General features: G+C 43.4%; 1 protein-coding gene across 1 annotated transcript; it reads right to left on the bottom strand.

The window, feature by feature from the left end:
• Positions 1-4,981: 4,981 nt before the first annotated feature.
• On the bottom strand, positions 4,982-12,102 carry LOC310905449 (uncharacterized protein C6orf52). The gene is made up of 5 exons (XM_083851737.1): positions 11,980-12,102; positions 11,117-11,465; positions 6,892-7,087; positions 6,317-6,362; positions 4,982-5,498 (listed from the first exon to the last, which is right to left on the bottom strand). The coding sequence occupies exons 3-5, from the start codon at positions 6,949-6,951 to the stop codon at positions 5,362-5,364; spliced, it is 243 nt and encodes an 80-aa protein (XP_083707863.1). The 5' UTR covers positions 6,952-7,087; positions 11,117-11,465; positions 11,980-12,102; the 3' UTR covers positions 4,982-5,361.
• Positions 12,103-12,607: the final 505 nt, after the last annotated feature.

The raw sequence follows: 12,607 nt of genomic DNA, 5'->3' as shown, positions 1-12,607 counted from the left end.
TCCTGCTCCTATCTGCAGTAGTCCTGCTGGTGTCACGCCAAGCGTCGAGATCCAGACAGCGACACGCAAGGCATCGAGGTCCTGCCGGCGACCCGGGGGGTGCTGAAGACCCCAGGCTGCTGCTAAGTGCCTGGCACCAGGGCAGCCTCCCCCAGACGAAAACCAGCTCCACGTTGCGGCGGCCACAGGCATCATGAGCTGGCGGCCACGGCGGCAGCCAGAGGAGGCCCCCGAGGAGGAGACGTGCCCCATCTGTTTGGAGCGCATGTCCAGCGCGGCTCGCATCGACCCCTGCAGGCACATCTTCTGCCTGGAGTGTGTCCACGTCTGGGCTGCCGAAAGAGACACCTGCCCGCTGTGCCGCGGGCACATCATTGGCATCGTGCGCCTGGCCCGACGACCACGCAGGAGGTTCCAGCGCAACGCACGGCTGGGGCAGCGGCAGCAGCAGCAGCAGCGCCAGACGAGCCCCTCCAGCTACCGCTCCCGCAGCGTCTCGCCCCGGCGCAGGGAGCGCAGCCCCTCCATGGCAGGAGAGCTCGTCAGGAGCTTCTCCTGGCACGCGGGGCAGGTGGGGCGCAGACTGCCAAGGTCCCAGCAGGACGACGACGTCGGGGACACGTCCTGGCTGCATAGGGTCAGGCAGGAGGAGCCGGGGGCCGGAGACCGCACGGGCCGGCAGGCCGGGCCCCCCGCCTGAGCAGGCGGCCGGGCCTCACCTGGGGACGGGCTGGGGGTGGCAGCCACAATTAATTACCCCGGGAATAAATTACAAACTGTTCCACCCTGCAAAGCCTCTGCCTGCACTTATTTCCTGCATCGGTCAGCGGGGGGGGGTGGGGGGGGTGGGGGCTGAACGCAGCCCTCTGCCGCTGCCCGCGTCGCCAATTGGTTTGGGGATGTCTGCTCCTGATGGGGAGCGGCTGCGGGTGGTGGGTCCCCGAGTGAGACCTGGGGGTGAGAAGTCATTTGGGGGATGAGAAGTCGTCATGGGAATGGGAAAGTGTTGGGGGTGGGAGCAGCCACAAAGGTTTAAATTACTCAGTTGTTTTATTGGCCTCGCGTGATAAGAAGACTCAACTCTATCCACAAAATCCTGGCTGATGAAGGAACACGGTGCCCAAAGTAGAACTTAAATAATTTAGCTGAGTTTGTAAAAGATCAAAAGTGCTGAAGCAGTTTGTCCTGGTTCCAGTTAGGACAGAGTTAATTTTCCCTCATAGTAGCTGGTAGGGTGCTATGTTTTGGATTAGGATGAGAAGAGCGCTGATAACATGCTGATGTTTTAATTGTTGCAGAGCAGTGTTTACACCAGGCCAAGGACTTTTCGGCTTCTCGCTCTGTCCTGCCAGCGAGCAGGCTGGGGGTGCAGCAGGAGCTGGGAGGGGACAGACCCAGGACAGCTGACCCAAACTGGCCAAAGGGGTATTCCATACCATCTGGCGTCATGCTAAACAATACATAGGGGTGGCTGGCTGGGGTGGGGGGCCGGCTGCTCGGGGATAGGCTGGGCATCGGTCAGCGGGTGGTGAGCAATTGCGTTGTGCATCACTTGTTTTCTTACATATTATTATTATTAATACTATTATCATTATCACTATTATTACTATTATTGTTATTATTATATTCCTGTCTTAATAAACTGTCTTTATCTCAACTCACCGGCTTCACTTTCCCGTTTCTCTCCCCCATCCCAGAGAGGGAGGGGGGAGGGTGAGCGAACGGCTGTGTGGTGTTTAGCTGCCAGCCGGGTTAAACCACAACAGGTGACAGGCCTTTAACGACACTCACGACTCAGAAACATTTGCCGATGCAGTCAAACGGTGTCTATTAACGCGAGGCACTGAAGTTAATTGGTATTAAAAATGAGCCAAAACGAAAGGCAAGTATCTGCGTGTCCAGCAGAATGACAGCGATCATCACCATTTGATCAACCTTCCCTGTGAGTTCTATCTGCAAGTTACTTTGAGGTAGCGCTAGAAAGAAGCGGTTGGTCCAGAGCATCCCTGCAAAAAGAAACATCCACGGCTTAAGTACCGTTTACTCTTTTGGTATCCTTTTAAGTACTTTTTACCCGTTTCGGACTCCTGCCTTTTCCCGGCTCACTGATGACAGCATTAGTAGCCCCTCAAGCTACTGTCCTACAGCCTTTCCCATCAGTGAAGAGATAGGAAAAACCCCACTACTTCTTGGAAGAGAAAACCAGCAGGTTTTTGAATAAAAGCACTCTCTATTGCAGCTAGGTACAACGAAAAGAGTTTATGAAATCATTACGGGACATTCTTGTAGAAAACTTCCTCAAGCTTGGAAGAAAAAAAAACATTTCAGCTAAGTAAAACAGAAAATAACTGGAAGAAGTGAAGTATGGCGGTGTTGGAAAAGTTGCTTCAAAGACTTGTTTAATTAAAAAGAAGGAAAAAAGCAAGTTCCTACTGCAATCCCATCTTTGTCAAACTGATGGCGGGCACCAGTACGATGTGTTCAGCTAACACAGGCTGGAAGTTGTAACTGCAGCTGTGAAGTTTACCCAGTAAAAAGACTCCGCAAAGCATTCTAGCAGTTCCGATGCAATCACTGCTTCCTGAATTTGTGACTCATGGTTAACACGGCAGTACAGGAAGAAGTCTGGCATTCACTGTGCTCTTACGGTAAAGAATCTGCACTGCGCACACCATCCCAAGCCAGGTATGCGCTCCTAACAGGAAAGGACGATAGGCTGATAAGTCTCAGCAGAGGGAAAAAGACATCAGAGAACTACTTTATAACAGCAGCACGCGGGCTGCAACCAACGTTCTCTTCCTCTCATCATTTTCATTTCTGTGGACTCCAAGAGAATACACTCCCAACATTTTTCAGCTCTGGAGAACAAACAGCCCAACCAATCTCATTCACTGAACTACAAAACTGGTATTTTCGCTATCTAGTCCGGAAAAGGAGGCGCACGTCTCTAACGTACAGTGTAGAGACCTTGTTAATAGGCAAAGTCTGCATAAAATAGGTGGCCACAGCCTGATTTTCTGACGTTCAGGGCCTTGGGTCACACACCACCACAGCATCAGACTTAATGAAGTCACCAATCTATGTGGGCCTCTCGTTACACAGGTCACATGTTATGGACCAACCTCTCAAAGGCCAAAAACCAGCACTGATACTGCCGGGCCAACACATATCTGTAGCATCCCATTTCTGGGTGACAACACAATGAATGTTTCCACAAAGTACTCGATGCAACCTAACTACTGTGTTTGGTGATGCAAAGCAAGCCGTGTCAAAGCAGCGTAGCACCCAGGCACATTCCTGGAAGATGTTTTGCTGCTCACGTTGAAGAAAATAGATAAAAAAATCCTGTGCGGTTTGCACTTCTGAGCTCAAGTACCACAGCTATGCACTACAATTGAAGTGGCATCAAAGCTTGTAAGGTTTTGAAGCTTCAGCACTGCCATCCAAATTCAAGGAGGCTGCATCTATTATCTTGAATTTGCCCCAGCTCAGTCCCCTGAAACAATTCCATAGACACGTACAAGCAACCCTTTTCCCACCCAGATTCTTTGCTTCATCTATTCCACCTCTACCTTGTGTCATATTCTTATTAATCTGCCCCTCAAAAGACTCCCTGGCTCACACAAAGAAGCAACCCAACAAATCCCTGTTCCCAGCCACGTTGCTTTCATGCTTTGGGAAGAGTTAACTGCAACAGCTCTAACTGTGATGCCACCTCACCCCCTCCACCTATGTGAGGTTCTTTGCCTTCTGTCTCCTCCTACGTGTACACCTGCACTAGAACCAGGAAGAATGTGCTTCCTACAATACTCCAAGAGCCTCTTCTGTTTCAGGATGTCATCATTTCAATTCAGGACTGAAAGTATTCCTAGCAAAAACCCAACAGCTAATAGCTAACAGAAGCAGTTGCTGGTGATCAGCTACAAGTAACCTGGAAGTACTGAGGAGTCACAAAAGAGAATTTGCATTACATTTAAGAACAGCATGCAGCTTAGGACCACTGCTTTCACTGACTACACTAAGCCATAAAAAAGAACTGGATTCTTACCTGCCATCACAGCAATTATGGTTTATGTTGCCCCCAAAACACACACGGCAGTACCAGAACTGTGTCAACTAGCTTTAACAGCTTCCCCAGCTATTAAGTACAGTAATTTCTGCTTCCTTTTTTTTCTTGGAGGAATATTCTTTTGTTTCCAGCCTCACTTACTTATTATACACACTGTTAATTAGCAACTATTTCTCCATATTCATAGGGTTATGGAGTCCCTATGACTGGAAAAGACTCTGTACCCTTCAAGATAAGAACAGCATAAAGGCAGCAACTCGCAAGACTGCTCTAGCTTAAAGCAAAGCTTTCCTCATTGCTCTCATCTCCTTTGACTTGAGTACTGTCATCCTTCTATCAGAGCTTTAAAACTTCATTACCGTGAATGAAGGAAGACCAGAGCAATCAGAGAGGGTAGCAGAGGGTATAACTTAAGGAGCTGTTACTAGGATTTTTTTGTTGTTCCTGGTGGACTATTTTTCTCCTTGCCAGCAAGGAGGGAAAACCAGCAAGTTGTTTTCTCCAAGATTTTTTTTTTTTAGGTTTAAGAACACGGATTATGTTGTAGCAATTTCTTCGCTGTAAAGCGTCAGCTGAGAAGTCTAACAGTAAGAAGGGCAAGGGAAAACTGAATGCTGATGCAGAGAGTGCCAGCAGACATCATCCTCATTCCACGGGATGTTTGTAGCTATGGCAGTTGAAGTCTACACTTCCATATGCTTAACATACCCTATTTATAAGCCAATTTTAGCTGACCTAGCATGTATCAGTAGTACAGTTAGAGCCAGCAGCCTGCAGGAAAAAGTGGGCACAGGTGTTTCCATAGCAAGGCCTGTGAGTGTCTCCCATACATACTTCCAGTCTAAGCAAGCACATGAAAGGCTTGGCTTGTCGCTTACCTAAGGAACCAGGAAAACAAGGGGAAGCTAGATTTTGCTTGTGTCCTAATGCCCATATAAAAATAAAGACAGATGAAATACCCTTACTACCTTGTTAAATTCCATAAGCTGGAAGAGAACGTGCTGCACACAGGTACAAGTAAAATCCCTTGCTGGCAGGTTTGCAGAAACAAATTTTTTATTTACACAGGCAAGTCTATCTTTAGACCCCATTTACCTCTTTACATTTCTCGAATATTTACATGACTTCATGGTGCTCCAAGAGAGTGATGAACAAAAAGATTACAGAAACTGTCAAAAGCATAGCAAAAAAAACCCAACCTATCATTGTGCTTTAAAACTTATGAGCTAGAATAATGTAGAAGAAATGTAGTTTTAGCACTTTGGTCCTAACGGTCATGCTCTAGAAGACACTTAAATAGCAGAGGGGATTTCAGAAGTGACCGTATCCAGAGGTTGCCAGTGACAATTCATGAGTGAATCGTAGAGTTCTTCGCTTGTCTCCGTGAATTGTCTGTTCATTTCATCAACATCCAAGTAGAGCTGTGGATCTGAAAATAAAAGCCTGGTAAGTCCAAGTATCAAATCTGAGGCATGCGCACAAAAAAACTTCACGTGAAATGGCTAATAAAATGTATTTTAAGCTAAGTGTAATAAGCTATTAGATCTACTAATTTTAGTGAGGTATTTAGTCCTCTAAAATTTTGAGCCTCACAACTCCAACTTTTGGGAATTTGTATATTAGAAGGCTGGGACTAGAACTGTCTTTCAAGATAAAGACAAAGACAATGTTTAAGATAGTAAAGATAACGTTTACGGATAATCAGCCATGAAACCCTCCCAAGAGTCATTTAATTCACTTCTACGGCAATACACGTTACATAGGATAGTTTCTAAACACTAACACAAAATGCCTCCACGTGAGGAACTTTGCAAACCTTCCAGGACACAAATATGTTTTGTACCGTATTTGTAAGTGCAAGCTGAATCCTCCTTTTGGAATCTGCAACATAAGCTTTTACCTCAGGGTGGAGAACAAAGCTTTTGCATATTACTGAGCTTCTAATATAAAATCTGTTTAGCGGAACCAATACAAAGAACAAAATTCTGTCTTAGACCATTTTCAAATGGGAATGAAGGCACAGGTACAAGAAACCTGCTGCGAAGCATTGACAGTGTCCCGTTTTACTTGATGCGGTCAGTGTATGCTGTATCAGCTTTAAAACCCCAGCTGATTGCAGATCAACCCCACAGAGGTTTGACCTCAGCTGAATTTTCAAGATGTTCTTCATCCAGTAGAGGTTGGCTTGTATTGTTAAAAGGCACAAGGATGGCTAAACTCAAGTGACAATGATAGAACCCTTATTACCGTCAGTAATTAGGTCATCACCGATTGCAGTCATAACTGAAGATTCCTGAAAGACAGAAAAGGCTAAGTTTAATCATAACTCATTTCAGAAAGCATCACAGATTCAAAGTGCTGCAGTCTCAACCCATTCCTTCTTCCTACAACTACAAGGATAGATGGCATTTTATCTATTTATTTTTAGAAGAAAGCCAATATTACAGTACAGGTTGGAAGGGACCTCCGGAGGTCACAACTAATAAATTGACCACTTACATAAGACCACTTACAACAACTGTTTAATTTGCTTTAAGCAAAGCAAATCAGAAGAACAGGAACAGAAGAAGCGTACGCAATTATGCTGTCAAAACCATTCTTTGGTATGCGTGAACAAATAATGGTGTATAAATCACTAATTCTATGGATTTACTATTTAAGCACTTAAATACAAACACCTCTGAATGGAATCTGCTCTTTTAACTTCACACTAAGCAGAAAGCATGTTTTCAACTTCGGATTCTTTTTGCTGATTCACACAAATCTGTACAACGTATTATCTGTGAAATATTTTCTTTACAGCAAGCGTGCACTATCTTTACCTCAAAAACAGCTGGAGCCATTAAAGAATCTCCTAAAGAGCAGTCTCCAACAGCTTGCATGCTGTCACAGGGAGCATAGGAGCTGTAGTTGTAGTCAGCGTAAGCATCGTAACTCCTCTGCGAGTAGTAGTTCTGGTAATCTTGGCAATAATCATTATGGTTGTATGACTGGTACCGCTGCAATTCTGCTTTCAGTCTGAAACATGAGAAGTTGCATACAGTCAGAGAACAAGAGACTGTAAACCCAGTTCTGAACTTAAACAATTTGTCAGCTTACATACTTCAAAGCTTAAAAGGAAGCTTTCCTAAACAGTCACCTAAGTGACAGCTTAAGTCACAGCTCAAAACCTCATTTCTATAGAAGCAAGCATCCTCACCTTTGCCAATACCAGAAGGAATTGTTCTCATGGATTAACTCCAGAGCCTTGACATGGTTACCTGTACACATCAAGTATTTTTAGCGTTGGCATAAGCAAGCTGCTGCTATGTCTCTGTGCTTTGCTAAAGATTGATTTAAGACCAGAGACATTTATCAAGCACAGCTGCTTTAAAGATGCAGTCTTAACCCTTCTATCTTTTGTTTGGTTAATTACTAGATCTTATTTCCAGAAAGAAGTGAATGGAGTCAGATTATCCATTTCAAAGAAGCATCTGACGCTGCCTGTCAGTTTGCCATGTCTACCTCCACCTGCTCAGTTTTTTTGTTTGTTTAAAGTCCATTAAACATTCAACAGCTGCCAACTATACCGCTCAGGTGAAGTCAGTCTTGCTTAACAACACAATCGCGATTCTTCAGCATGACGCCTTATTATTAGTGGGAGCATTACAAAATACACTGGTTCTTAAGAAGAAAGGGCCAGCTGATTAGCTTTCACTACTTTCCCTTTCAAGATTTTCTCAGGGGCAGCTTCAGACTAATGACAAGAACCAAGACAAGTGCTATCTGTACTAAAACTGAGGTACACTGCATAAAGAACATTCAGATAACCCAGCTGCATATTCAAAAAAATCCGCTGTTTAGACTTGTCTTCACTGATTCTGTACAGGCAGACCTCCTGTGGTTGCAGTGCCCAGTTTCTCTGACTTGAATTGGGGATGCAGAGAAGTGAGTTCTATGCTTTTGGGGAAGAATACAAGCTGAAGGCATTCTGAAATAGCTTCCAAACTAAGCAAACATGAGGGACAAACTAATCCAATGGCTGGGTATTTCAATGCTAAGAGAGCACGGTACTCAGCCATTCAGAAACGTATTACTGATGTGTATTTTAATACCTACATTTGTTTCAATACTGCAAAGCTACACAAGTTCTAATAAAGAGGTAATCCATTGTCTTGTTACTGTAGTAAACAAACAGAAGATACATCATCTTACGTCTTCTGCTTCCAACTGCACTCTTCCTACATACAGTTGTGTAGGGAAGGAAAATCTGAAAATACTGTTGACGTTCTTCTGGATAGCCGAAGCAAGAAAACATGTTTGTGGCTTATTCTTGTTTTCAAAATAAAACAATATTAATTTAATCAAAAAATTTTGGCAAAGAAGTTTGGACAGTGCTCTCTTGGAGAAGAGCATTTCCATTCTAAAGCAGAAGGAGGCAACATTTGCAGAATTATGCTAGGTAAACAGAAACAGAAGTGTCATTTTTTACTATTTAACAGAACACACAAGCTAACCTCATGAACATACTGAAATTGTTTATATGAAGTCCTGTTTTGTCAGTATCCTGGATCAAAGTTCATCAAATTTGGTATCAATTCTTTAACCGTTCAGAGACCTGAATTGCCTTAAATAAGTGATAGAACTGAGCCGGTAGAGTAAGAAACCCTCTCAGGAAGTGCTAAGCTTTAAACTCCCCATTGCCCTAAGCTCATGAAAAGCAAAAAATAGCATTCTAAACCTGTTCTAGTAATAACGCCTTTGGCTTTCTCCCTGCGTTCCCATTTTTCCCCCCACTTCTTTCCTGTCAACCCACTGTAAAACTAGTTATGTGCTTCTCTCAAACTAGAGGGAAAGCTCTAAGAACAAGAACTCCCTAGCATATAAAACCACTTGTTGTCCCTTCTACCTTATACAGGCCCAAACCTGAAAATATTTACCAATGCATTCAGCTTTGCTACTGTTGAGAAACAAGGCTGGTTGCAATGGCAGCTAAGCCCAAGCTGCGCTGTCTGGCTAGACTTAACAGTTGGATTCCCCCAGCCATCCTGAAGCAGGTTGATGAATCCAGGGAGTCAAAACATAGGACTTCTGCATTTCTGGTTTTGTAGACTGCATCCTGTGTGCAGCCACTACAGCAAGGGCCACAGACTTTCCAAAGGCAGAGCTACAAGAATCTGATTATTTAGAATAACTGTATCAATGCACAACTCCTTGGTTACCTTTTAGAAATTCCTATGCTCAGCCGGATTCCTTTTCCCCCCAGACCTGGTGCGTTCTGGCAGTCTTGCAGTGCCCTCATCTGATCACCTTGCTCACCAAATCTGACATAGGCATACCCTCTACTATTTTCAAAAGGGAGAAAACCAATTCTAGTATGCATAACAGTTACAAAGCTAACGAATTCAGTTTCTGTCTTCTACAAAAAACAGAAGATAGCAGCTACTATAGCTTCTATTACTTAAGCAACCTCTCTGGCATGTGCACGTGCACAGAAAAGGCTTTCACCAAATTAAAAAACTTGGGCCAGAAGCAAAAAGCTTATTCCTTGGTAGCATTAAGATGCAACTCACTGAGAGCCAGCAAAACAATACATTTTAAGTGCTCTCTGCATAAGTAATCAGATTCCATATTTCTGCATATACAGCAGTTAATCAGTTAGCACTAACCCACTCCTTTTGGAGCCACAAACTTTATTGGTCACAAACACCAAGAGCTGGCTGTAATTATCTGAACCAGTATTAACCGGTACCTCTGAACTCTTCAAACAAAAATATCTTTCAGGTGCTCTTAGAAGAACAACATCAATTGCCTGCAACAATTTGATGGCTTTGCTAAACGGAGCACTGAAAAGCACAGTGGTACAGTTTCTTTTGTAGCCTGTTCAGAAATTATAGCCCCGTGCCTACAGCTTCAAATCAGGCCAAGCTTACCAGCCCAACTCTTACAGCTTAAGTTCACTGCACTCGAATGCCTTCAAGACGTGCTTTTAGGAGCCATGGAGAAGAACCCTCTGGTAAGACCACCATTATAAAGTACTGAGTGTTGTTTTACACTTAAAATAGAACTATCTGTTACAGTCATTCATCAGCTTTCCCTAGGCTGCTGCTCTCTCACTACTGAATGTGATCCTGCTCTCAGTTTCCCACTAACTTTTTCCCCCAGCGGTTATGGCCTCTTTTCATCTATGACACTTTTAAGGGACTACACCGTGTTGAAAAATGCTGGTTAACATTTCCTTTTACACAAGGTGCCTCATCGAATTTTCCTGACTAAACCAGACCCCAGAACCTTAACTAGAAGAGGAAGCACACAAACACACACGCCTCCCTGGCCACCATATCTCCCCAAAACATATCTGTTCAGTAACAGACCAACTGTAAGAATACTGCGATTAAAATCAGTATAGCTCTATACACTGCTTTTGTTCGGGATTACTAGCTAATGTCCTTCCCCTTACCCCTTCTGGAATTAATACTGAATTCTGTACTCCAAAACGCGGTTCTTAAGTCATACAAATGACATTTAACAATCAGAATTTTTCCACACAGTGATCCTCAATAAAAACTTCAATCCTCTACTGCAGTCTTTCAACAAATTAAAGGAATACAAAACTGGCTAATAACTGTTCAGTGATTTTTGGACCTTTGTAGCACTAGAGTAACAGCAGTACACTCTGCAGCATAGTTGCAAGTATGTGGGAATAATCTCTTTTTTTCTCTGAAAAGTGTGAGGCCTCTATTTCACCCTACTAAAGATTTTACCACCAACTGTACTGCTAGCATTGAGACACTGCAACTTCTGTGCTTGTATGAGATGCAGGACAGGTTCCTTAAGGTGTCGCAATTTTTTGTCTAAACCTAGTGTTGAGATCAAAAAAGGGATTGCTACTAATTTCGTACGTATCAATAACCAGGACAGAAGACATGCTGCATATAGGAATTAAACTTTTTCTAAAGCTCTAGTACATGAACATATCAAATCCCGCAGATTTTTTCTAGTATGGTTTCAGAGGTCTTACTTGATGGACATAAGCGCACAAGTGAAGACAAAAGATACTATGTTTACCTGAAGTACTGGTTTGGACCCCAAATGAAAAAGCTGGCTTTGCTTGCTAAGGTTCCTTCTCTGATGGTTTAACGAAACTGAAGTTGAACATAGGTTTTGCTGTGCTCTCTTCTTTTGTACGCTCGGACTTCCCAACTGAAAAGATAGGCTGTGTCTTTGACTCTTCAGTGTCAGCTTTCTTTCCAAACACTAACGGAGCAGCAGTAGTGACAGAATCCTGCTTCTCTTCTGTCCTTCCCAAAATAAACTGTGAGGCAGCTGCAGACTCTGCACCTGAACACTCTGAGTGAACACCGAATGCAAATGATGGCAAGGCAGCATTTTGTGGACGCAGTCGCAGTACCAAAACCTGCAGAAATAAGTGAATGTCAAGTCCGTAACCCACGGTGTATCTGCAGTACGTGAAGGTTTGAACTACATTCTAGTCCTGATCTTTCCAGTCAAAACTGTTTAACAAACAACCAACCAAACAGTAAAACAAACAAGAAAACCCCATGCTTCCTCTCTACATAAAACTTTTCACAATTGTGTTTTCTGCCCACCACCTGGCTTTAAAAAGTATACGAACTTCTTTGAAAGATCATGTTTTTAGTCTGAACTCCAAATGAACAACGTGTAGGGCATGTAAAGAACAAGCACGTCATTAATGAAAGCTTTTCTCTAAAAAGGATAAACTTATTCTTGGGGAAAAGTGTGGAAACAGAAGTTATCTAGGCAATATTCCTACAGGAAAAACGAATAATTTTGCCACACCTCAAAGGAAAAAATAATTGTGCTTAACAGGTAAGAAAATAAAAAAAATCAGAGCAAACCAAAAAATAAATCACAGAATATGCATCCTCGTTTTAATCATTAAGTATTACCTCTGAGCTCTGCTTTGGTGCTTGGCTTTGCACTTTCACAGGCTACACACTTCGTGGCCTCTGCTTTGTTTTGAACCAAGCAGGTCTCCCAATCCCAGCTTCCTTCAGGCTTCTTAAATTTGTCTAAATCCAGAAATTCTCCAGAAGGAGCAGAAAATGCAGATGCACTGCTACTGGTCACAGGTGTTGGACCCTCTGTGAGACAAACAAGACAGTTAACCATCCTGTTTGAACATGAACTATAAAATGAGCATTAACTTTTAAATTTGATTTGTCAAATCCCACAGAAATGTTCAAAACTACTCCGCAACTCCCCCCCCCGCCCCTGAAAAAAATAAAAGCCACCAAAAACCCACAAAGAAACAAAGAAACAAACAAAAAAACCAGAGTGGAACTCAAAGCTTCCAAACAACACACAACTCTGTTCAGCACACAAGCTTCTGCTGCTGTTGACGACAGTGTAACCTCCATAAAGAGGCCTGACAGGTGCCTTTTAAAAAAAAAGGTGCCTTTTAAGAGAGAAGCAGAAGATAACGCTTCAAATTCAAAACCGGAAAGACAAGAATGGCTCTTCCCTTCCACGGCACACGCAGAAAACTTTTATCCTAGTATTACTTGCATCGCTCTT

This window comes from Anser anser (assembly GCF_964211835.1).
Source record: "Anser anser genome assembly, chromosome: 11".
In the NCBI taxonomy this organism is placed as follows: domain Eukaryota; kingdom Metazoa; phylum Chordata; class Aves; order Anseriformes; family Anatidae; genus Anser; species Anser anser.
Note: the sequence above shows the minus strand (reverse complement) of the source record. Positions and strands in the feature narration are given on the sequence as shown.

Coding starts and splice junctions, on each gene's coding strand:
- LOC310905449 (XM_083851737.1), bottom strand. CDS start 6,951: ATGCAAGCTGTTGGAGACTGCTCTTTAGGAGATTCTTTAATGGCTCCA. Junction 6,363..6,891: donor TGGCTCCAGCTGTTTTTGAG/GTAAAGATAGTG, acceptor TCTGTCTTTCAG/GAATCTTCAGTTATGACTGC. Junction 5,499..6,316: donor TGATGACCTAATTACTGACG/GTAATAAGGGTT, acceptor TTTTATTTTCAG/ATCCACAGCTCTACTTGGAT.